This window comes from Buteo buteo, chromosome 3 (assembly GCF_964188355.1).
Source record: "Buteo buteo chromosome 3, bButBut1.hap1.1, whole genome shotgun sequence".
In the NCBI taxonomy this organism is placed as follows: domain Eukaryota; kingdom Metazoa; phylum Chordata; class Aves; order Accipitriformes; family Accipitridae; genus Buteo; species Buteo buteo.
The window spans coordinates 23128903-23151459 of NC_134173.1; the positions used below are offsets into that span (position 1 = coordinate 23128903).

The 22557-nt window shown below is 43.1% G+C and overlaps 1 protein-coding gene across 2 annotated transcripts in view; it reads right to left on the reverse strand.

Moving 5' to 3' along the window:
* SMCHD1 (structural maintenance of chromosomes flexible hinge domain containing 1) overlaps positions 1-11495 on the reverse strand; it is a 92269-nt gene extending 80774 nt beyond the window's left edge. The window contains exon 1 of one of the 2 annotated variants that reach the window (XR_012649758.1): positions 10543-11495. Coding sequence is in view for 1 of the 2 variants with exons in the window: in XM_075023082.1 (XP_074879183.1) it covers positions 10543-11274 (732 nt within the window). In the remaining variant the exon portion in view is untranslated. The remainder of the gene's footprint in view (positions 1-10542) is intronic. The other variant, XM_075023082.1, reaches the window with a different exon arrangement.
* Positions 11496-22557: the final 11062 nt, after the last annotated feature.

Below are 22557 nucleotides of genomic sequence, written 5' to 3' on the forward strand. Positions count from 1 at the left end.
CCAACTGCAACAACCTCGCAGGCAGAGCTACACCTGCGTTTCCTGGGTGAGCCCAGCATTACTGTATCTATTGGCAGCAGGTCCTTTCCACTTCGCTCCAAATGGCTGTCATTTCAAGATAAGCTACTAGGCAGGTTCATGGACCAAGTCTAGCAGTCCTAACTGCAGATAAGCCATTTTTCTTGTCTGTGCCAGAATTTAAGAGGCTGCATCCTCTATAAACTTTGGCCAACTTAGAAAACATCTCAGTTTGAAAGCTTCACTTGTATATAAGACCTTTTTGTTTTACCTCCTCCTTCCCTCTGTTGCACACTCTTAGTTATCCCACTCCCTGCCACTTCCCATTATGCCAGGTAGCAGTGAGGTGGCTGTACAGTTGTCCCATTATGTGGATGTGGTCTTCAGGAAGATGAGCTGGTCATCCCTGAATAAAAGTGAACCTACTAGGTAATTTACTTGAACAGTTGATGAGGTTTCATTTGATTCTGATAAACAACGTTTGGTGAAATATTTCATTTCTCACTACAATTCTCACATGTAAGAGACATCATGGTATCTTTTGTTGACTTGATATAAAGTTGGGGTTTCACTGCTGAGCCCCTTTCAGCCTAGTATTGTGCCCTTTTTCAAATAAGCACTGAAGATGCACCCAATTCTTGACTTCAGAAGGTTCACGTGACAACCTAGCAGTACTTTCAGATTATAAATCTGTTGCTTCTTCTGAAAATTGTCCAGATACACAATCATGATCTAGCTTTTGATGTCATTAAAATCTTGAAGAGTACAATAGAATCAATATACTCAGAAATGCCTCTGCACCTTCACAATGAAAGCATGTTTGGAGGTTATTGTATTAAAACAGCTAAGCAGAAAGCTTTTATTTTTTTGGAGACAAAAGAAAAGATTTTTGGGAAAAAACAGAGACAAGCTACAAATTAATCCACAATGTAGGAGAAAAAAAAAATTAATGTTCTCTAAAAAGAGAGGTAGATATGTGAAAAGACAAGGATTCCTAAACTATTGGTTACATATGATAACTATATGCAAACGCAAAAGTCAAAACGTTAGAAAGATGAACAGTTATATGCATACAAAAGAGAAAAAAGCCACCTAAAACCTAAAAAGTAGAGAAGATTATATCAATAAGCCAAATTTTGAATATTCCAGGAAAACAACCATAGCTGTTCACTAAGAGCCATTTAAGTTGTTTGCTAAGCCACACTTGAATGCGTACTGAGTGTACACTGCAAGGTTTTGGTATCAGAGAGCTGTAGGGGTGACCAGTGCAGGAGGAGGCGGTGAATTGCCCTGACCCAGTCATAGCCAGTGCCAGATGGCTCAAACTGATGGAAGACAAATGAGAAGCAACAGAGGAGATGCATCAGAGGAGACATCAGTGCTAGGAACACCAGAGACACACTGAAAGGAGGTACACCATGCCAGAGCAGGGATGGCCCCAAAGGTGTTGGGGCCCATGGTGGCAGATCCATGTCAGGGCAGGGATTTTCCCCTCTCTGTTCTCCTACTCCCATGGGGCTGCGGCCTGCAGACAACCCCCCCAGAGCAGAAGAAAACCAGTAAAGAGCATGGAGGAGGAGCAGCAGCAGCAGCAGAGGGAAACCCTGCACATGGCCCTCACATCTCACACCACCTGTTGCCTTACCAAAGGAATTGGGATTGACTGAGCGTGGCACACGGGGAGAACAAGAGAAGCTTGGACTAGGAATGGGAGAAGAGAGGTGGATGACAGAAGATGAACTTGGAGAAGGAGGAGGAAAGGCATTTCCCTAAGTGTTTGTTTAATTGCCCCCCCCCCCCCAATAATCAAAAGTTGTGTTAATTGGCAGTAAGTTAAATTAAGAAAAATTCCCTGAGTCAAGCCTGGTTTGCCTGCAGTGGGATGTCAGTCATTATACCTATGAGATGATACACAAACCAAAAAGCTGTCTTGTTCAAACAAGAGAAATACATTCTTTATAAACTCGAGGCTCACTCTGGAGCACTGCCTATGTTTCATGATAAATAAATGAAGCTAATAACTCTCAATTTGTTGGTGGATGTTTATGATGCAAGATTAATATAATGCTAAAAGGTAAGAGTTTGAAACTGCCAAATGAATGCCAGATGCCCAAGAAGCTTTCAGCAGACCAATTTACAGGAGCGATATGTGAAAGTATGAATGAACTGTGATCTCGTTAACCCTTACATCTGAATCAAGAAGGAAGGTTCAATTTATATACATGCTTCAGTCACAGGTTTTCTTTATAAACTAAAAAACACACAAGCCCACAAATCACAGACAACTCCTCACCAGCTAAGACTCCTTCAAACAGGCCTCAGTTTCTTTTCTCTTTCACATATTAGCACATAAGCACCAAAGCAAATTTTGCTGCTATTTGATCTGAACACACACTGCAAGGCTTACCTGGCTACTAAGCCAACTAGAACAATTAATACGAAGTAAACATAGATTTTGCCTCTAGATTTACCATCTGCCTTGGAAAAGGTGTTCAACAATCAAATGTTCAACATTGTGTGTATAGCACCACAGCTTGCAATAACATGGATAGGCTTGAAGTGGTAAGTGAAAGAGAGAGAACACACTGTAAGCACAGCATCATTGGTCTGCTTCCAGTGGGCCTCCAGTCTATTACCATAAAAGAATAATTTCTGGTGCTGACTTTTCAAACTTAAGGAATATAACAGTCTCACACATGACAGACTTAGGTAAAACAGTGAAACTGAAACTACAATATCTTTAGGGAAGACATTTAACCCCTTGCAATCCAAACTTTTCAACACAAACGGTTGTTTCCTACAATAAGCAACTTCCATACCTTTAAAATGCTCTGTCTCCTCCTAAGGTAACTGTTCCAGCAGGCAGACACATGAGAATGATGTGAAGAACTGGCCTCAGAACATGGTGATGTAGCCAAGGGATAACAGAGACATAACAGCCACCTTCCACGAAGTGACACCTAGCCCAGAAATAATTTTCTGGCTAATGGAATTGCATTGCCAATGTGAACCTCTTAAAGGGGACCTGAACTGTATCAGTTAAATGTAAAGAAATCCAGCAACGGCATTTTCAATGCTGTCCTTTACAGCTACTCATTTTCACAAGACTTATCTACATACCTCAGCTACCTAATGTGATAAAAAGCAATACAGCTTTACTTCAAGTATTTCACATTGATCCAGCGGCTCCTTTGCAGGAACTTGTTCAGGAATCTAAAAAAAGAACCTAAATGCCACATCCAACCTCTGAGAGGCCTGTAGCCTTCTGTAACTTTGCATGCGATTAACTGAGTGTCTCATGCTATTTGCCAATTTATCACCTGAAAGATGTACATTTATTAGTTAGCTATGCTGCTTTATGCCACATTAAAAAAAATTATCAGTCCAAATTGAGAGAAATCTCTTAGATCAACAAGTGGATGAAACTGTAAAACACATTTGAGGAAACAGATTTTATTCTCAAATCACAGATTTTCAAACCAAGAGCTGTCTTTCAGTAGTGCTTAAGGATACTGAGATATTTGTATCACATCTCTCAATTATTCATACATTCATACAACTAGGTAATATTAAGGTCATTCATACAAATTAGCAAATACAAAAACCAAGATACAAACAGATTAAGCAGAGACAAAGATCTTGCTGGAGTGATTGACAATAACCGTATGTAACTCATAAGAGTGCTAATGAGATTCCAGTCCACAGTTAGGTCAGCTAGTCTCAACATAATGACAACCTGCTGAGGATCTGGTAGTGAGGATCTGGTACTGAGTGCTCATGGTAGGACAGCAAGTATGATAACAATCATCTTTAATCATAATCTGAATGAGCTTGCCTAATGTAAGAACACAAACGTGTATTGTCTTTGGACACCAACAGGAAGGGGATCCAAAAGCCTTTGGAAAAGCAGTTGCATTCAAAAAAGATAGAAGTTATTTCTAAGCATTTCTTGGAGCTCAAAGCAAAGAGTTGTATATTACAGAAATACAGGAACACCCAATAGCCCATATTTCCTGGGCAGATGGTTGCTAGAGACAACCTACAGACAAAACCCAGAAATGAACAGTAGTGTTCTGAAACATTTTCCAACCATCCTTTAGTTGGAGGTGACTCTGTCAATAAAGAACAAATTACAGAAGACAACATTTGCAGAACTTGAAGTGCTTTGTCTTCTGTCCTACTTAAAAGTTTCACTACTTTCAGAAGTTCTATTGATACAGTTCTGAATATTTACAAAAAGGTACCAATGAAAGGCGTTAAGAAGTGAACAGATGGATCAACAGAAACACTAAGAACATTGCTACCTATCACAAGAACCAGTAATAGAAGAAGTTTTTATGCGGTATCTTCAAGTAAAGCTTTACACTAGTTTTGGTAGAAAAACAGAGAGAAAAACAAGAGAGGGAAATTGCATGACAGAAGCTGTCTACAGAAGCCACATACATAAATCTATGAAACCTTGTCCAGAACAATGAGTTAACTCAGACATCTTTTCAAGATTTGCAAGATATAACAAGTAGAAAGAAGTTGGGGACCATAGAATTTATGCAAAGAGCATGCTGTCATTACTAGACTTATTCAGTCTAGACAAATTCAGTAACTATCACAAGTCATTGTGTCTAAAAACAGAATCACAAATATTATTGAATACAGCTATCACCCAAAATTTTAACTTCAACTCCATACAGCTTCCACCATGAAAATACTTTGTACGACATCACTTGTTAAAGTAGCAAGAATTCAGGAGCCAGTCTTCAAAAGCAAAAAGTACTTGGTCACATTAAGAAGCTGCACCTGGATAACTAATGCCAAAGGAATGCATATGCTCTGCATCTGACTGTATTGCCAGCACTCAAATTTGAGCAGGAACTTAAAAACCACACAGCTTTCCAAATCAGTCAACACATAATAAGGTAGTGCTTAAGTGCACAAAGGTATGCAAACTGCATCCTTCTTCCCACGGAAATGTCAGTAACAAAGTCGCTATACACAAGCGTTTCAGCAAAGCCTGAAATACAATATGACAGTTTTGGAAAAAACTCACAATACTGTTGCATCTTATACATACCTTACAGTACCTCCAACAGTTTCCTTAAAAAGCAAGGAAAAACTTGCTTGTTTTATGTTTTAAACATGCCGTGCATACACATCTATTTTCAGTTTTTGATTATACAGAATCTTGAAAAGTGAGTAAATTAATATAGATTTTATAACACAAAAATATAATTATGGCAAGATGGACTGATTCCATCGTTGAGAATGGAGGTACTTTTATTGAGCAAATTTATCAGAACAGTATCATAGTAAATTATCCAGATACCTCTTAAATAGATTTAAGAGTTACCCTCTGGTGATACAAACAGCAGAAGTTGCTAATATTTTTTCATTGATCATTGTCGTGGTTTAACCCCAGCCAGCAACTAAGCACCACGCAGCCGCTCACTCACTCCCCCCCCATCCAGTGGGATGGGGGAGAAAATTGGGAAAAGAAGTAAAACTCCTGGGTTGAGATAAGAACGGTTTAATAGAACAGAAAAGAAGAAACTAATAATGATAATGATAACACTAATAAAATGACAACAGTAGTAATAAAAGGATTGAAATATACGAATGATGCGCAGGGCAATTGCTCACCACCCGCCAACCGACACCCAGCCAGTCCCCAAGCGGCGACTCTCTGCCCCCACTTCCCAGTTCCTAAACTAGATGGGACGTCACATGCTATGGAATACACCGTTGGCCAGTTTGGGTCAGGTGCCCTGGCTGGGCATGAGAAGCTGAAAAATCCTTGACTATAGTCTAAACACTGCTGAGCAACAACTGAAAACATCAGTGTGTTATCAACACTCTTCTCATACTGAACTCAAAACATAGCACCGTACCAGCTACTAGGAAGACAGTTAACTCTATCCCAGCTGAAACCAGGACAATCATAAATAATTTCATTAAATTATTTAATAGGCATTGGCAAGCAAATATTCACCAAAAAAAATTTACACTAATTTCTTGAGTTTCCACCACAGCTATGCTTCTCTTCCATACTCACTCTTAAAGAACATCCTTTTTTGCCTCTTAGCTTATTGATACACCGGAATTTATCTCGGTGGACTGGCAAAATAGTATGTTTAAATAGTTAAATAGTTGGTAGATTGTTAGAATACAATGGGAAACTCAACAAAGGATGTGACAAAAGATTAAAAGCAAAATACTTTGTTCTATTGCAATGTCTGAATTGTGAGTATTTACTTAAATTACAGATATTTACTTTCTGTACAGATTACAGATCTATACTTCCTATATATTTCTTCAAACAAGGTCACAACAATGATGAAAGTTTCAAAAGAATTAAAGAAGCACTTACAAATGTGTTCAACTTCTATTTAAGAAGAAACACTAATTTTAGTACCACTAGCTCTCTTCAGACTGATATTTCACCTCAAAGCCTCTCACAAACCCTTCACTCATAGCAAAACTTCGGTGCAGTTTTCAGCACAGATACCTTTCTGCCTTAAAAGGAGTGTGACCTCTCTAAGTGCCTGGAAGGATTCCTGCCAGCTTAGCAACAAAGTGAAGCGCTCCAGCTTCACTGTATACCTGGACCACATGAGCGAGGGATCTAGGATTAACTGCCAACAAAGTTTAGCTCCATTCTGCTCATTGCAGGTAAATATTTTCCAATTATACTCTGAACATCAGGACAAGCAGTGGGACATATACCTAACAAAAGACAACAGGAATGTGTACTTCCAAGAAGAGGTAAAACTCCATATTTAATTCACTTATTCACCTTAAAACTTCCTGGTTCTGGGGACTGAAATTACATGACTGCTCCACATATGCTCGACAGCGCTCAAATGGAATAGTCAAGCTAACAGATCTTTTTTAATTAAGAGGTTTCTGCTTTAGGATTGATCACTGCAAGGAATAAGAATGAAGACTATATACATTCCAGCTTCTCTTATAAAGTTTGGTTTGTTTTTTTGGTTTTTTTTAAACTCACACACACACATTCAGAAGGAAAGGTTAATTTATCAGTACATAAAGCCACATCCAACCACACTGCCATGCATTAACTTGTTAGGGGACAGCAAAAAAATACTCATAAGGTGACAACAAATATTTGCTTAAAAAAAACCCTTTCAAAAATTAATAAAGAATATTTTAATAATAACAGGTATATTTTATATGACAACAGACAGGACATGAATCAGCTCCTAAATCGACCTCTCAGTGGCTAAATCTCTTGTCTCAAGACTCAGCTATTTTGCTACACAAACAGGAAAATACTCACCTTCTCTCTGCATTATGAAAAAACCATAAATCTCAGAAGTAGCAGCCTAAGACCATGCCTTCAGGCATTCAAGTATTTTCAACTCAGAATCATCAAATATTGCAATTGGGTTTAATTTCATTATTTTTGTCAAGATTTACATTCTCCTTTGACTCCTACATATCCAGTTATATCCAAAAGAATTCTCTTATGCCACGGGAAGATGTTCATAGCAGAAATAGTTCCAACAGCTCAATATTTCTCGTGCCCCTGTCAGACATTACCACCCTCTCAGGCCAGCTGGCAGACTGGAAAATGTATGTGCACCTTCGCTGCTACAGTAGAATCATTCAGTTGCACAACAAACTGCCGATGAAAGTCGATTTAAAGATGAGCCTGTACTGAGGTTGAGCCACCAGACAGGATACCCGTGGAAACAACGCTACTAGATATGCAGCATTTGCCTGATCACACACTCAGATGGTGTCTAGTAGCTTTAACTGGAAAAGCAAATACAACATTCCATTTCATCTTAGTCTGAACAATTCAAAACTTGCTTATCAAAAGAATCTTTCTTCCTGAGCTTTCATCACTTCCCTGACACTGACTTCAGCACCACGAAGTGGGGAAAGTCTGTCCCAATCAGGTGAACCCATTCATCACCTTTTTCCTGAAAGTAGTTAGTCGCAGTTTTCAAGATGCCAGAAATTTGGCACTCTGGAGTACAACACCCAGAGAAACATAAACAATGCGCAAAACTCCCAGAGGCACCGAGATGCCAGAAAGCTCTTCCAAGAAGCCTAACAAGAACCTGTACACTGTTGGTGTGGGAGACATAGAGACATCAAACTCCTAGACCTCAGCCTGTCCAGTTTTCACTGTACCAGCATTTACTGGTCATGTCAAACCACCTGTCTCAGCATGCTTTCAGAGTGAGATGTCCCATATGTAAGATAACGAAAGCTCCAAGGTGTGAAGAGTCACCACACTGAAATTAGCTGTGACAGAAGCATCTCTGACTGAACTTGCAGACATTATTGGAGAAGGCCTTTCTCTAAGAGAATGAATATTTGAGGAACTTGTTGCACAAGTTTAAGAGCATTAACTATTATCCTTAACACCCCAAAACAGCCACCAGGACTGGTGATAAGGATTATGGTGTTGACATGGTGAGAAACTATACTTGAAAATTTTACTTTCACAGGTACCAAATTCAAACACACCAAGTTCTGCTTTGCTGCGCCAGACTTTTCTAATGCTATGTTGCATGTCTGAGCAGACTGCCTAATGGCATTAAAGTACTGACTCCACAACGTCAATACGTTTTTTGAGATAAGAAAACCCTGAAGCTGTTTGTACCCAAGATTTGTCACATCGGTGATGAGGACTTACTTCTGTGTAAGACTGCAAATATGCCAAAAGCTCTGTGAACTACTGAATGCTGTGAGGATGCACAGAAACAGAAGTCACTGGAGTGTGCAGCATATGTAACAAAGCCATGAAAAGAAAGACGCCCTTGACTGTAACAAGTTGCAAATTAGTGTTAACCTCAGCCCATCAATTAATTGCAAAAGCTAAGGAAAATGATGGGTTAATCATCAACATATTTACCCCGAATACTGAAAATATGAAGTATTCTTGCAATTCATCTGCTAGGTACAGTTGAGACGGGATGCATTAGGACAACTCTTGGGAGGAAATCATGTAATGCTTCTAATTACTCACAGGAGATACGAATCCTATAATGATGCTCCATTAAGGAGGATGTTGGTTCTTAGAAGGCCATGAACCCATCCCATTGTCTAACTTCTCAGAATGTTACACTGCATAAAGTGTAATGATTTCTTTACTCCATTCAGTTACTTTGTTTCTTCTGAACAGAAAACGGAAGTTTTCTGAACTTTAGGGGCTCTGACCAGATCAAGGGATATGCTAACGCTCCATAGCCAAGTTACTGCTGAGTAGCAGCACCTGAAGCAGTAGTACAGATTCAGTACCTCTAACAGAATAAGAATATGCCATTTTGAACACTGAAGTAGAACTATGCAAGGAGGAGGTAGTCATTTGTGACAGCTATTCCTGCTGACATTGATAACTCAAAGCTTTCATTGCAGTAGGAAACCATTACATTAAACACCATCCAGACATAGCACAAACCAAGCAATTTCCTCAAAGAGCTTATATCCTAGAGAACAAAGTGCAAATTACACTGGATAAGGAAACTAAAATAGAATATTTTATCAGACTAAGTTAGTGCACAATTTACAGCTGATTTTCCTGTGTGTGTCACAATAAAAAACAGACGCAGGCAGCTAACAGGTTTATGGCATTTATTACTCCCTCAGAAAACAAAACCATGACAGAAAATGGGCAATGCTTACTGGTATCACCAGCAAAGTAAAGTAAACAGCCCATACACAGAAAGAAATCTCCACCTCCAAGAGATCTGAAGACATAGTAAAGTCTTGTTTTGCGTAACGAAAGGAAAGACAGCTGAAAGGATACACGAGACAGCAAAGAACCCGCCAGGTAAAGTATTTAAATGGCAGCAGCCACCACTGCGGACGTCGGAGAGACAGGTACAGGGCTCAAGCCAGGAAACCAACGGCCCTTATCGCCAACACCTTGGACAGCAGAAATACCACCGCGCCGGTCCTCCGGTGCGCCGCACCGTGCCCGAGGACGCCCCTCCTCGCCGCCGCCGGTTCCCCGCGCGGGGGAGCTCCCGGGCCTCCCGTTCCCTTCCCGCCCGCCGCCAGGGGCTGCTCCCGTGCCGCCGCGCCGCCGGCCGCCCTGCTGCCGCCCCGGACGGGCCTTTTCAGGGTGAGGGGCCCGCTGCCCAGGGGAACGGGACGCCGAGGGAGCAGGCGCGGTCTCTCCCCGACGCTCGCCCACCTGTCCCGGCAAGAAAGTTTGGGGGAGGGAGGCAGGCGCAGCGGCCCGCGCCCCGTCGGGCAGGCGGAGGAGGCAGCTCCCCCCACTCCAACCCCGCCGCCCAACCGCCACCGGCCAGGCGCGCGCCGCCGGGGCTGCCGCCTCCCCCCCCCCCACCCCGAGCTTGCACGTGGGGCTGCGGCACGTGCCGCCTCCCCCCCGCGCCGGGGGGCCCGGCCGCGCGGAACGGTGGCAGCGGCTGGGACGCGCGGCCCTCCTCGGCCACGCCTGCCCCCGCCGCCGGAGGGGGCGTTAACGGCGCGGCCGGCCCCGCGTCCGTGGTCGCCCTCCCTTCCCCCACCACCCTCCACCCGCGGTACCTGGCAGACGGCGCTGCGGAAGCCGCGGTAGTTGTCCTTGCCGTAGCTGAGCACTTTCTCGTCCAGATCCGCCTGCTCCCGGCGCCGGTCGAAGAGAAAGACGGTGCGGTCCCCGCTGCCGCGAGGCGTCAGCAGCACCGGCCTGCGAGCTCCGCGGCTGCCTCCTGCCGCCGCTGCCATGTTGCGAAGCCGAAGAGACGGAAACCGTCCCGCAGCGATGGCGGCGGCGGCGGCAACGGCGGTATCTATTGCCTGGCCCGCGAGCTCCCCCGCCTGGCGCTGCCCGGTCCGCGCGCGGAAGCCCCGGCCGGGGAAGGGGAAGGAGGAGGAGCCAAGCGGGAGGCTGGGGCGGAGACCCGGAAGGGGAGGGGGGCCGCGGTGCCGCAGCGGCGGTCGGCGGAAGGGGAGGGGTCTGGAAGCGAAAGCGGGCCTCGGCGCCGCGACCTCGGAACGGATTGGCGTCCGGCGCCGCTGCCGCCGCTGCCACCGCTGCCGCTGCCGCCGCCGCCGCCGCCGCCGGGCGGGGCGGGACCGGAGCGGGGACCAGAGCAGGAGGCGCGCAGGCGGCCTCGGCGGTGGAAGCGCGTGCCGCGCTCGGCCGCCGCAGCCGCCCCGGCGGTTGACGCGCCCGAGGCCGCCGCCCGCCGCCTCTTCCGCGCGGGGCGGGGGGTGGCGAGGGCCCTGCGTCGTCGGCAGGGCCTCCAGCGGGCTCCCGTCGCCTGGCGGACGCATCCCCCGGGCAGCGGTGGCCGGCGGCGCCTGGGCTGAGGCCGGGCGGTGACCCGTTGTAGTGGTGGCAGAACGGAGAGACTTGTCCCTGGGGCTTCGGTGTGGAGGCGTGAAGGCCTACTTCGTCTGCCTCAGAATAAACCGGGCAGTCGAGATCCATAAGCTGTGGTTTGTTCTCTAATGCTTGAAACACTTTTCCTCCTCTGGAGGGGAGAGTTGGTGTATTGTCCAGAGCCTTCAAAATCAAATTTTGATTAAAACTTTTTAAAAGTTCTTGGTTTTGCCAAACCCTCGTGACTTTTGCATTGTGCCATTATAGAAGAATGGCAGGACTAGAGTAGCAGCAAAACTGCAGCTGAAATAAAATAATTCAAGAAATAAATACGGTCTTTTAAGGAACCGGAGAAACACACTTGTCAGGAAACTGTCAGGATCTTTTGGCTTGTCATTCATTGTAGGGTAGACCAATAGCTTTTCCTCCCATGATAAACAATAAGGATGTAGTTGGAATACACTTTATAAACAAGTGTAGAAAGAAATTCAATAATCGGAATTTATGCGCTCAGGCTTCTGGAAGGAGCAGTTTATGCTTCTGATGGCACTAGCTCAGAGAAACTGTTATAAGTTTTGTGTGTCGTCGTTGCACTTCCATGAGAAGTTCTTTCATGCTGTGTCTTGTTCTTATGTTCTGAGTTTATGCACAGCCTTTCAGTGCTGTCAGTTGAGCGTAACACTTCAAAGAGTTCCCTCAGTATTTGCTATCATTTCTGAGAGAAGTCTCTGGTCTAAGTGTACATAAATGTAAGTGGAAACATTTGAGGCTGACATTGTCTGATACAACTGCTTGTACAGATTGAGATCCAGAAGGCATATATGGCTGGACACTTTGATCTCTGACCTTCAGTCCCTCTAAAAAGATGATATCCCCCCACCCCCAGTTGTAAATTAATTACTTTCAAGCTTTGGTGGTACAAAATTGCATGTTCACTGATCTCTTATTTAGAAGTGCTCAAGGGGTATGTCTAGTCTTCCTAGGATAGGAACATGAAATGAAAAAGAAAACTGTCCGAAGGGACACAGTCCTCCTCCTACTTGCTCTGTCCTGCTTGTCTAGAAAAGGTACAAGCAGGAATGCTCAGAAGAGTGCAGCAGCTTCTGTTTTAAGGACTCTTAGCTGTGAAAGGAAAGGATTGTGAGGGCATGTAGGAGAGGTTTGTAAAACAGAGAAAGTAACAAATGAGTAAGAGAAAAAAAAAACGTTCATGCAAGCACTGTGGTTACACTGTAAGAAAGCAAATTGCATAGTGGAACTGAGCACTGCAGAGTTTTGTGAGAACAAAGAGCATTTGTGCTACCCAGTTAAGAGAGGAAGGGTCTCTCGAGAGTTTTTATATAGGCTGTGACTCGGAGCCGCCTCTAAATGATTACTTGATGAAATTTGGAAGGGCATATCAAACCTCATTACTTATGAGTTTGTTAAGCAGAATTTTGTTTTTCAGCATACTTGTGAAGTATTTCCTGACTTGACACACCGTGCTTTCATTTTAGAATGCTAACTACTTCAGGGAAAAAAATGTGGTGAATTATTTCATCTAGTTTCAAAATGAATATGCCGGGGGGGGGGGGGGGAGGATGGTTCTAGCTGAAAACCTGAAATGCAGGCACTTCACTTGCATGAAAATAAACTTCTTGTTATTCAGCCTGTCTGCAAGCTGGTTTAAAGAGTACTTGCAGTTGCAAAGTTCTAATTCTGCAGTATGAAGTATTTTGTTCCATTAGCAGCTGAGTAATCATTTTCAGTCCTCACAGAAAAGAACTTTCTTTGCTGGAAAAAGGAGTATTGCTTATATTGATCCCCTGGATTTTAAAGTCAAATGTCATGTTAATTTTCAAAATTAATATTAGCAGTAGAGTTACCAATTATTTGTTCATCTTGCCATTTGATATTTCAGATGATGCTCAGGAATGTGTTTTTTATGTGTGTGTGAGAATGTATTTGTCATTATGTCCTGCCTGCATCTAATTTTTTCATTCAAGGAATAAATTAAGTATCCAATTTCTTTGTATTAAGGGAGAATATGAACTAAGTTCCAGCCCTGGACATTTTAGATAGTAGATATTTTGTATACAAGGAACAAAAATAGCGGTATCTTCACTAGAATAAAGCACACGGCCCCTATAGCAGGGCTTGCTGCAGCGGCAAAATCTATTGAGTGATACTGGATGCTACTGCCTACATATGCTTTGTAGGTACAAAACTACGAATTCCAAATTATGTAACAAAAAGCCCTGCTCCTCCTTAACAAAGGTTTTATATCTAAGAAGAGGAGCCTGTGGCATCTTGCCTTTAGAACTCCATAGACCTTTGACATGGCCCGTTACAAAAAGTACCTTAGTGAGAACTCCTGAGGTGTGAAACAAAACAGCATCATTACTTGAAACACTGAGGTGCAGGACAGCATCATTACTCAGAAAACTGTCTGGGAGACAGAAAACAAAGAATAGAAATAAACAGTGAATTGTCATCATAACATGCAAGCTAAGGTAGATGTGGAGAAGTGGGTTACTGAAGTGCTATCTGGTGTTTGGGTTTTTTTTCGTTTCCTTCTCAGTAACTTGAAAAAAGATGAGCAAACAACTAAAGTGACAAAATTTGTGAAACACAGTCCAGTTAGTCAAGAGGACTGTAAAGACAGTCCGTGGTTCTGTGTCAACACGGAAGTCACGGACACTGCACACAATCAATATGATCAAAGCAGATGCCACTTTATTGCCCAAATAGCTTGGTTTATATAAGTATTTTGGTTCCTGCTCATGCGTAAGCCATCTGTTGATTGGTTAACATGTGCTGTCCATGCGCCTAAAACAATAATTTGATAGGATAAGGCCTTCTGATCACGCGAATGGTTCCCCCGCCTGTATCTTGTCTTGTGTCGCGCTTTCAGTCACGTAGGCCCAACTTTGTTCAGCTTTTTGTGCTTATTTCATCAAACTTTTGTAGCAACAGTTAGCCTTGTTCTACTTTTCGTGCTCGCTTCATCAAACTTGTAGCAACAGTTAATCTTTGCGAGGTCCTTGAAGCATCTGCGAATAATCAGTTCCATTGTGCCTGGATTGTTCACTACATGTCCATTGTTTTCCAAATATCCCACAAATCCCTCTTTTTGTTTTTGAACAATCCAGACTTTGGCCATTGCATTCTGAACCACCTTTTCTATACAATTGAGTAGACAAGGGATAATTAGCAACAAGACTAATAATACTAACAAAGCAGTTCCCAACATTTTTAACAAATCTTTTACCCATCCCATAATTCCCCAATGGGTAAACAGTCTGTCTAACCATCCCAAACCATCACTAACTTGCAGCTTTTGAACTTGATCTTTCATCTTTTGTATAGCTTTATGGATCGATTCAGAGTGATGAGATAAATTCATACAACACATTCCATCTAAATCTTCACAACCGTGACCATGTGCTAACAACAAAAAATCAATAGCAGCTCGATTCAGCAGCGTTGCATGCTGTATGCTATCAACATCGCTAAGCAAGCCATCTAGGGCTAGTGAAGTTAAATTACTGTTTGGCCAGCCAACAACCCAACTTTCGTAGATTTGTTAAAGCACTTGCAAATCCTACTCCCGGGGCTAAAAGGCTGGCTGCCACAATTTTGCTAGACAACCAAATTTCCCCTTGATCATTGCATTCTGGTTCAAATGTATGGTAACTAATTTTGCACTTTTGTTAATAGGGGTTTTACAGCCGCTCCTACCGCAGCGGCCATCACTGATGCCTTTTCTGATTCTAGCATCCGCTCTGCAGCTTCTAACAGCTGAGCGGTGGTAGAACCTTTTGGCAGTATACTAAGAGCTTTTTTGGTTTTTTCATTTGCATTATCAAAAGCAAGCATATCCAAGAATCTGGTTTTCATTTCAGGATCTAAATCAGGGTGTGCCGTGATAGCAGCGTGCAATTGATCAATAAAGGCTGAAAACATTTCCGTGGGGCGTTGCCTCACCGAGGTGTCCTGATCCAATGTCGGGGAAGGTTTCGATATGATCCCAAGAGCGAGATTAAGACACAAACAAGGTCAAATGCCATATAGTCAAAATAGGTTTTATTATCAAAAGTATCAAAGTGGTGGTGATAGGATAGAATGGAAGAAAAGGTAGAAATTAAGCAAGCAGTCGGGATAGGATTGCTAGGATAGTCAGCACCACGGATCCAGCGGCATCCCGTTGGTCCTCAGGCAAGCAGCCGGTGGTGGGGGTTGCAAGGATGGTCACCACCACAGATCCAGTGGCGTCCCGTTGGTCCTCAGTCTTCAATTCTTTGGTGGTGAAGGCGGCTGCCCACAGCTTGTCTCTATGAGGTTTTTATAGGGCATATTTCAATGATGTCATGCGCTGCAGGTTTTGTCCATCACAGGACCTTTGCGTGATCAACACCCGAAACCAGTATCTTACCAGCTCCAGCCCCGTTTCCTCCTCTGGATGCCTCAATGGCCTGGTAATCGTCCTTACCGACAGAGGAGTGTCCTGCTTAAATGGGCCATCTTAGAGACAAAGGGCTCAAGATAAGCAGTTCACAGTTCCTTGAGATGATGGTCCAGTCCCCCACACCTGACAATCTTTGAGGCAAATGGTTCAGGATAAGAATTCAGCCTCTTACAGGAGGTAAAAGTATGTCTAATTTTCTCATCATGCACGCTATTCAATGCTTTAAAAGCTAAGTCTTGACTGAGTTGTAAGACCTCTGTGGCAAATTGTGCTTGCCAGTCGGACCTGGTGTAAGGGCCTGCACCCAGCAACATTTGAGCTTGCACTCCAAATAAAGGATCCCCTTGCTGTTGCGGGATAGCGGCTGCATTTTCACAGGCCGCTTGCCAGTTTTGATAAAACTGGAGTTGCTGGGATGGAAGCAATAACATTTGCACAATCATTTTAACATCGTATGGTGTCAACAAATGCGCAGAAAATACATGTTGAATTATAGATTGACTGTACGGTGATTTTAACCCATATTGAGTGACTGCTGCCTTAGCTTCCTTTAAAACTTTCCAGTCTAATGCTTCCCAAACAGAACCTCCATGTGCACCTGCCACAACCATGAATGCAGACGGAATAAATTGACCTTCAATTAAAGCATCTCTAATTACCCCCCTCCACCTGTTTGCCGGATCTCTGACCCCACCCCCTGTTAACAAACCTGTCCTGTCGGAGGTGGTGGCAGCAAAGGTGCCATGGCACCGATCTCACCCGATACGTCCTGTGAATTAGAAGGATTCGTTGGAGGTGGTTGCAGGAATGACGAAAGTCCTGTGCTGAAAGGTGGTGGAGGCACAGGAAAAGTTGATGACACTGGCTCGGGCTTTACTGATGACTCCAGGCGGGCTTCGAGAGCCTCCAGCTTTTGTAGCATTTCTCTCAATTGCGTATCTCCCAGACCTGTCACCCATTCCTCTTCCTCAGATGGGGATGGAGGAGTGGATGGTGGCAGCGGTGGATACAGGGACGAGGTGACTGGTTTAGGTGACTGGTTTAGGACGGGATCTAGAGACTGAGCTGTTTCCTGTCTTCTGCTGGTGGTGGTGGAAATTCTGCCAGGTTGTCAGCTTTTTCCAAAGGCTGGTCTCCAGGCTCTGGATCTGTTTTTGCAGACTTCCTAGCTGCACAAGTCCCTGTAGAGACCCTATTCACCCCAGATACACGGGCTAGAACAGCGGCTGGAATTTGAGGCTGCTGAAAGAGCAGAGCTGTCGAGGAAGGCATCTTCTCCAAACCTTCCAGTCCTAATGCCGCAAAAGCAGAGGCCACAGCCGACTGTTCTGCCTTCATACTTTTTAAAGTCTCTATAATTAACCTCCACATCGTGGACAATCTGCTTGCCTGTTTTGAACCCGAACTTACATTTTGCTATAGTTCTTGCCCTATCTTTTCCCAAGTAGGGATGGTGAAAGCTTCTCCAAATGTACGGAGTAAGCCTTTTTCTTTCGCCCAAAGTAACAGTGCTTTCAGGGTAGATGAGTCATAACTTAACCCACTCGTTGAGAGCATATGTTGGAGAAGCTTAACCACTGCTGCCTCTTCCTTGGACATAGTGGACCCCATCTCCTCCCTGGCCACTTGCCTGATCAGGGCGAGATTCCCTTCAGTGTTGGCGGTCTCCCGAGTGCTGGGGCAGCACTCACCTCCGGCCGGCTTCCGCACCCTCTCTATGTCGGCTCCTGTCATAGAATTCAACACCGATCCGAGGGTCCCTGTTCGGGCGCCACTTGTCGACGCGGAAGTCACGGACACTGCACACAATCAATATGATCAAACAGATGCCACTTTATTGCCCAAATAGCTTGGTTTATATAAGTATTTTGGTTCCTGCTCATGCGTAAGCCATCTGTTGATTGGTTAACATGTGCTGTCCATGCGCCTAAAACAATAATTTGATAGGATAAGGCCTTCTGATCATGCGAATGGTTCCCCCCGCCTGTATCTTGTCTTGTGTCGTGCTTTCAGTCACGTAGGCCCAACTTTGTTCAGCTTTTTGTGCTTATTTCATCAAACTTTTGTAGCAACAGTTAGCCTTGTTCTACTTTTCGTGCTCGCTTCATCAAACTTGTAGCAACAGTTGATCTTCGCTATGTCCTTGAGGCCTGCTGCCTGCAGAGGCCTCTGGCTCACAGAATAATCAGTTCCATTGTGCCTGGATTGTTCACTATATGTCCATTGTTTTCCAAATATCCCACAGTTCTGAGATATCCGACTAAGCTGATAGCAGATAAAACTATATTTTTAAAAATTGAAGGCAACACAGGGAGGTGGAGGAGCGGGAGGGACAATGAACCGTTTGTTGGCCCTCCTTTGGTTGAAATTAACTCTGTCAGCTGGGCTTTGTGAGTAAAACTCATTTAAGTTCTCACTGTTCATTGTGTACTTTGTTAACAAAAATACATGACATGCTCATTTAAAATCCAATGGAAAGTGTGCCTAAGATGGGCTGGGATTTCCAAGCTAAGAAAATACTATAGTTAAAAGTATAAAAATAGGAAAGATGATCAGGAACTTCCAGTCTATCTTATAAAGCAAGAAGAAGGGACATGGAGTTATATTAAAAAACATGCAGAACTGATAGGAAGATATGCTGTCATTTGATCGTTTGATTGAACTGTGATATTATGTTTTCACATAATGAGAATTAATAATTTAGTGAGATTTAAAACCATTTTTTCTTTCTATGAATAGAGAGGAGATAAAGAACTAGAAAAAATAAATAATGAAATTATGGCTGGGAGACATACAAATCATATGCTTTGGCCTTAGGGTAAAATATCCAAATAGTACTGAGCAGGAAGAGTTTAAGTTAGAAAACAAGTCATCCTGTATCTGATCATTGTGGAGTTTTTTGCACCATTTTCCAAAGCTGTATTTGGAAGGAGGACACCAGACTAGATGGATAGTTGTAGGATTTAGCCTGGCAGCTCTCCTAGGTTTGTCATGGAACTCTTTGAGGGAAACTGTGGCGATACCAGGAACCTCTGTGAAAAGTGAACTAGCAAGAAGCTCTTGCCATTCACCCTCCAGGGACAAATGACTGCAGCCAAAAATGCAGTGGTCATGAAATGAGTTTGATAGCAATCCACTGCATCTTGTGAGTACCAGAGTCACCTCTCTCATGGGAAATGAATGAGGATGAACCAAACCTTAAAAACTTTCTTCCTCTGTGAGACAAAAAATATGACTGATTCTTGAACAGGTACCTGAAGACATGTCTCTCACAAATACGCTCTGGGAGAAAAAACAGTTTTTAATTTGTGGAAAGGTTGTTGGAGTATTAGATTAATGTTTTCAAGCATTATTATTTGAATAGAACACTGTTGCTGTTATGCTTGCAAAGATTTGTTTTTATTTAAGACTACATCTGAAGAAGTCACTTCAACCACACTCTTACAAGTCATAAAGACTGGGATCAAATACATCATTCTCTCCTGTAAGATGTGTTAAGAAATACAGAAACTTCATAAATACATTGTCACAGAAAAGGTCCTACTATGTGTGTGGGAGATTATGCTTTTCAATTCAAGTTGATACTGCTGCTACAGGGTCTTATTTGAGTATCTTCCAGCCTTTTCTGTAGCTAAGCATCATCACCACTTGCTTTTTCTCTGGAAGGCTGCTTAGTCCTTTTACTCTTCCTCTCACCTTGGCTTCTGGCACTGTTTTCTCACTCTTCCCTTTTACCCTGGACTAATGGCTGCTTTCTCCTGAACCATCAAGGAGTGCCTTCATCACCAGCCCCACTAGCAGTGGCACCATGGAGTCCAAGCCAAAAGGCCATGCAAGACTGTTTGGCTGCTTAGTCATTTAAATGTCTCTGCACAGCGTTGTCCCATGCTCCAGGTTTTGGGATGGTGACACGGTAACCATTGCCCTGTCTTTCTCACTGTGGGCACCTTTTGCTGTGCAGAGATTCTGTCTGTAAGCACGTATCACAGAGTTTTTGTTGTAGCACACACAGAAGATGGCTAGGATTTAAGGAGCTTCTAGGCTAAGCATCTGTGCGCTCAGCACCCAGGATAAAACACCTGAGGAGCATCTTCTGAGTAATCAGTCAGGTGGAAAAGGTTGATCTTTGCTGGTTGCTGGAAGAGATCCTCAACAGTGCTGACTTGCCATTGTCTGATTTCTTGTTTATTCCTTTACAATTTTATATCATTCAGGTTGGTTGTCTTCCTCTTAAAAAACCTACACTTGCCTGAACAGTGCAGCCTCTGGCTATAGTTTTCCCTTTCTTTTCTTGTGTGACTCTACTCTGCAGCTTTCCTTATGACTTTCTTACAACTGATGGCCAAACCCCTGGGAGGGGGAGAGGACAGTAAGTCACTATACCGTATTAGTCAGGCAGAGCCCATTACTTTGGTGTCCTCTCTGCACTTCAAATGTAATGTAATGACCCTTGCTTATTATGACCTGCCAGGTAATTAGAACTGGTAACTCCAGGTGGTCTTTTCTAGGCAGAATAGTGAAGGACTTCATGTTCAGCTAGGTGGACCAGTGGTAACATCTGACTGTGCTAGTGTTCAGTGTTGTCAGAAGGGCCATGTGATTTCTACTGATATAAAGGCATTCACTATTCTGAATCCTGGTATGAAAAGTGAAACAAAATTCCATACATCTTGCTTGTTTCAAAATATTTATACACATTCCATTACCACCTGTCTTTCCTTCTGCTTTGGAGTCTTGCCAAACTGGTAAATATTTCAGTGGAGGTGAAATTGAAGTAACAGACAATTTCATGTGCCTTTTAAGTCTTAGTCCTGTGCAAAGGGTTCTTAAGACTAAAATGCTGATCAGATAAGACACTGCCAATTAAAATAGTGATCTCATGAGGTGCTAAACACCATACAGATCACACATCACAAAGACTCCTTGTTATCATGAAGCTGTTGATAAGGACTTCTGGAATGGAGGGACAACACAATCATCCTGTAGACAGACATGTGATCCTTTCTACTTCGGGCAAATACTGGGACTGGTAGACCCTTATGAACTGGGGTTCACAAAGGGTGTAGAGCACAACAGACCTGGTGTCTGTAATGCTTTATATAGTACCATACGCTCAGACCAGTACCATGGATAGCCTCAAGTGTGAGCAATAAATAATCTAGAACGTTTTTTTGCTTGACAATCATTACCATTGCCTGACCTGTAATAAGTAACAATTGCTTTTTATTCCTCTAGTAATTTTTAATCTGCAAATCTGAAAAACAGACAGCAAAACTGCATGCGGATACTCTTGTGCCAGGTCTTGCAGTTGTACTGATGCAAACTGACACCTGCTAGAAAAATGCTGTAAAAAAATCAAGTTCTACAGAAAAAGTGTGCAAAATTAAGAGTTTTCTCAGGCTGACTGAGCAGTCTCTGCTAATCTCCTGATACAGGAGTGAAGATGGTGGTGCACTTCTCTGAGATATGACATTGGCCAAGGCATCAATGGTCCGTCATTCAGTGAGGACAGTGAGGGCTGTATGAGTCTTCTGTGCTTCTTCCATTCCTTAAAAAGGAATGGATACCATAAAAAATTTTCAACAAGCACCTAAACTATAAAACTCCAATGAAGATTACTGAAGATACAATAGTCCTATATGGTAGAGACCTTTGCAAGGAAAAAGACCTCAACAACACATGATTTCATCATGTCAGGACCCTTTCACAGCCAAAAATCTGGAGAGAGCAAGTGTTGAAAAAACAGGCCAATTCCCTGTTCCGTATGCTACTGCCAAAAGAGGAAGGTTAACTGACTCAAAAGGAGACATTAAGGTTTCCAGCATTAAAACAAAAGAGTGCTCCCCAGAGAAGAGTGGAAAGATAATATATTAGGCTCTTCAGATTCTTTGCAGTGCTCAGAATACTTAATACCAAATAATCTATAGAGTAGACATAGGCAAGGAGTAATCAGTACGCTTGTCCATGAAATCGCCATTGCTTTGCATAGAGTCACTTGGCATGAAAGACCATGGACTTCCTTTTTGCTATAGAGCATTGCTGCAGGGAGTTTCCCCTCTTATTGAAAAGGGAATGTCTTCAGCTGTTGGCCTTTTCTTCTTCTGTACTCTTTACAGAAATAAGATTAAAATATATACATTGTTTTTTTCAATTCTACCGCAAAAGGAGAACTCCCATTAAAGGCCAAAGTACACAAAATATTAGAAGTCTTACAGTACCAGAGAACAACATATTGTTATCCAGGTTGGAACTAAAGACATGCATAGATATGCAGTGCCATACATTGGCAAAACCTATGAGGAGGGTCTGAGTAGCCTCATACACATGAGCTGAAGGGACACTGCAAAGTTAAAAAAGCCCTACCAGGCTCATACGATGCACTCAAGTACTCCAAAAACAACTACCCAGTTCTTGGCAGCAATGCAAGTTTAGTGCATTATCTTTAGTGCTTAAGATAGCAAAAGGTTGGTCGGGAAGATTAACACCAAAAGGATACCTACGTGCATAAATCAGTTGTCAAAGTAGCTTGGACTTCTGTTCCTTAGAGTTTTTAAAAAGCCATTTATTTTTAAAAATGTTAAGACAATTTTTATTCCTTTGCAAGTTAAAGGAAGCATGCTTCTATGTCTTTCCTCTACACAATGCATGTTTAACAGCAAGGGTAGTCAGGGAATTAGTATCTGCTGCTAAGATAATTCCCTAGTTTCTCCAGGAAAATCAAATTAATTGTGATTTTTATGTCACATTTCTATACTTGCAATAAGAATATATTCCAGAGAAACAGGTT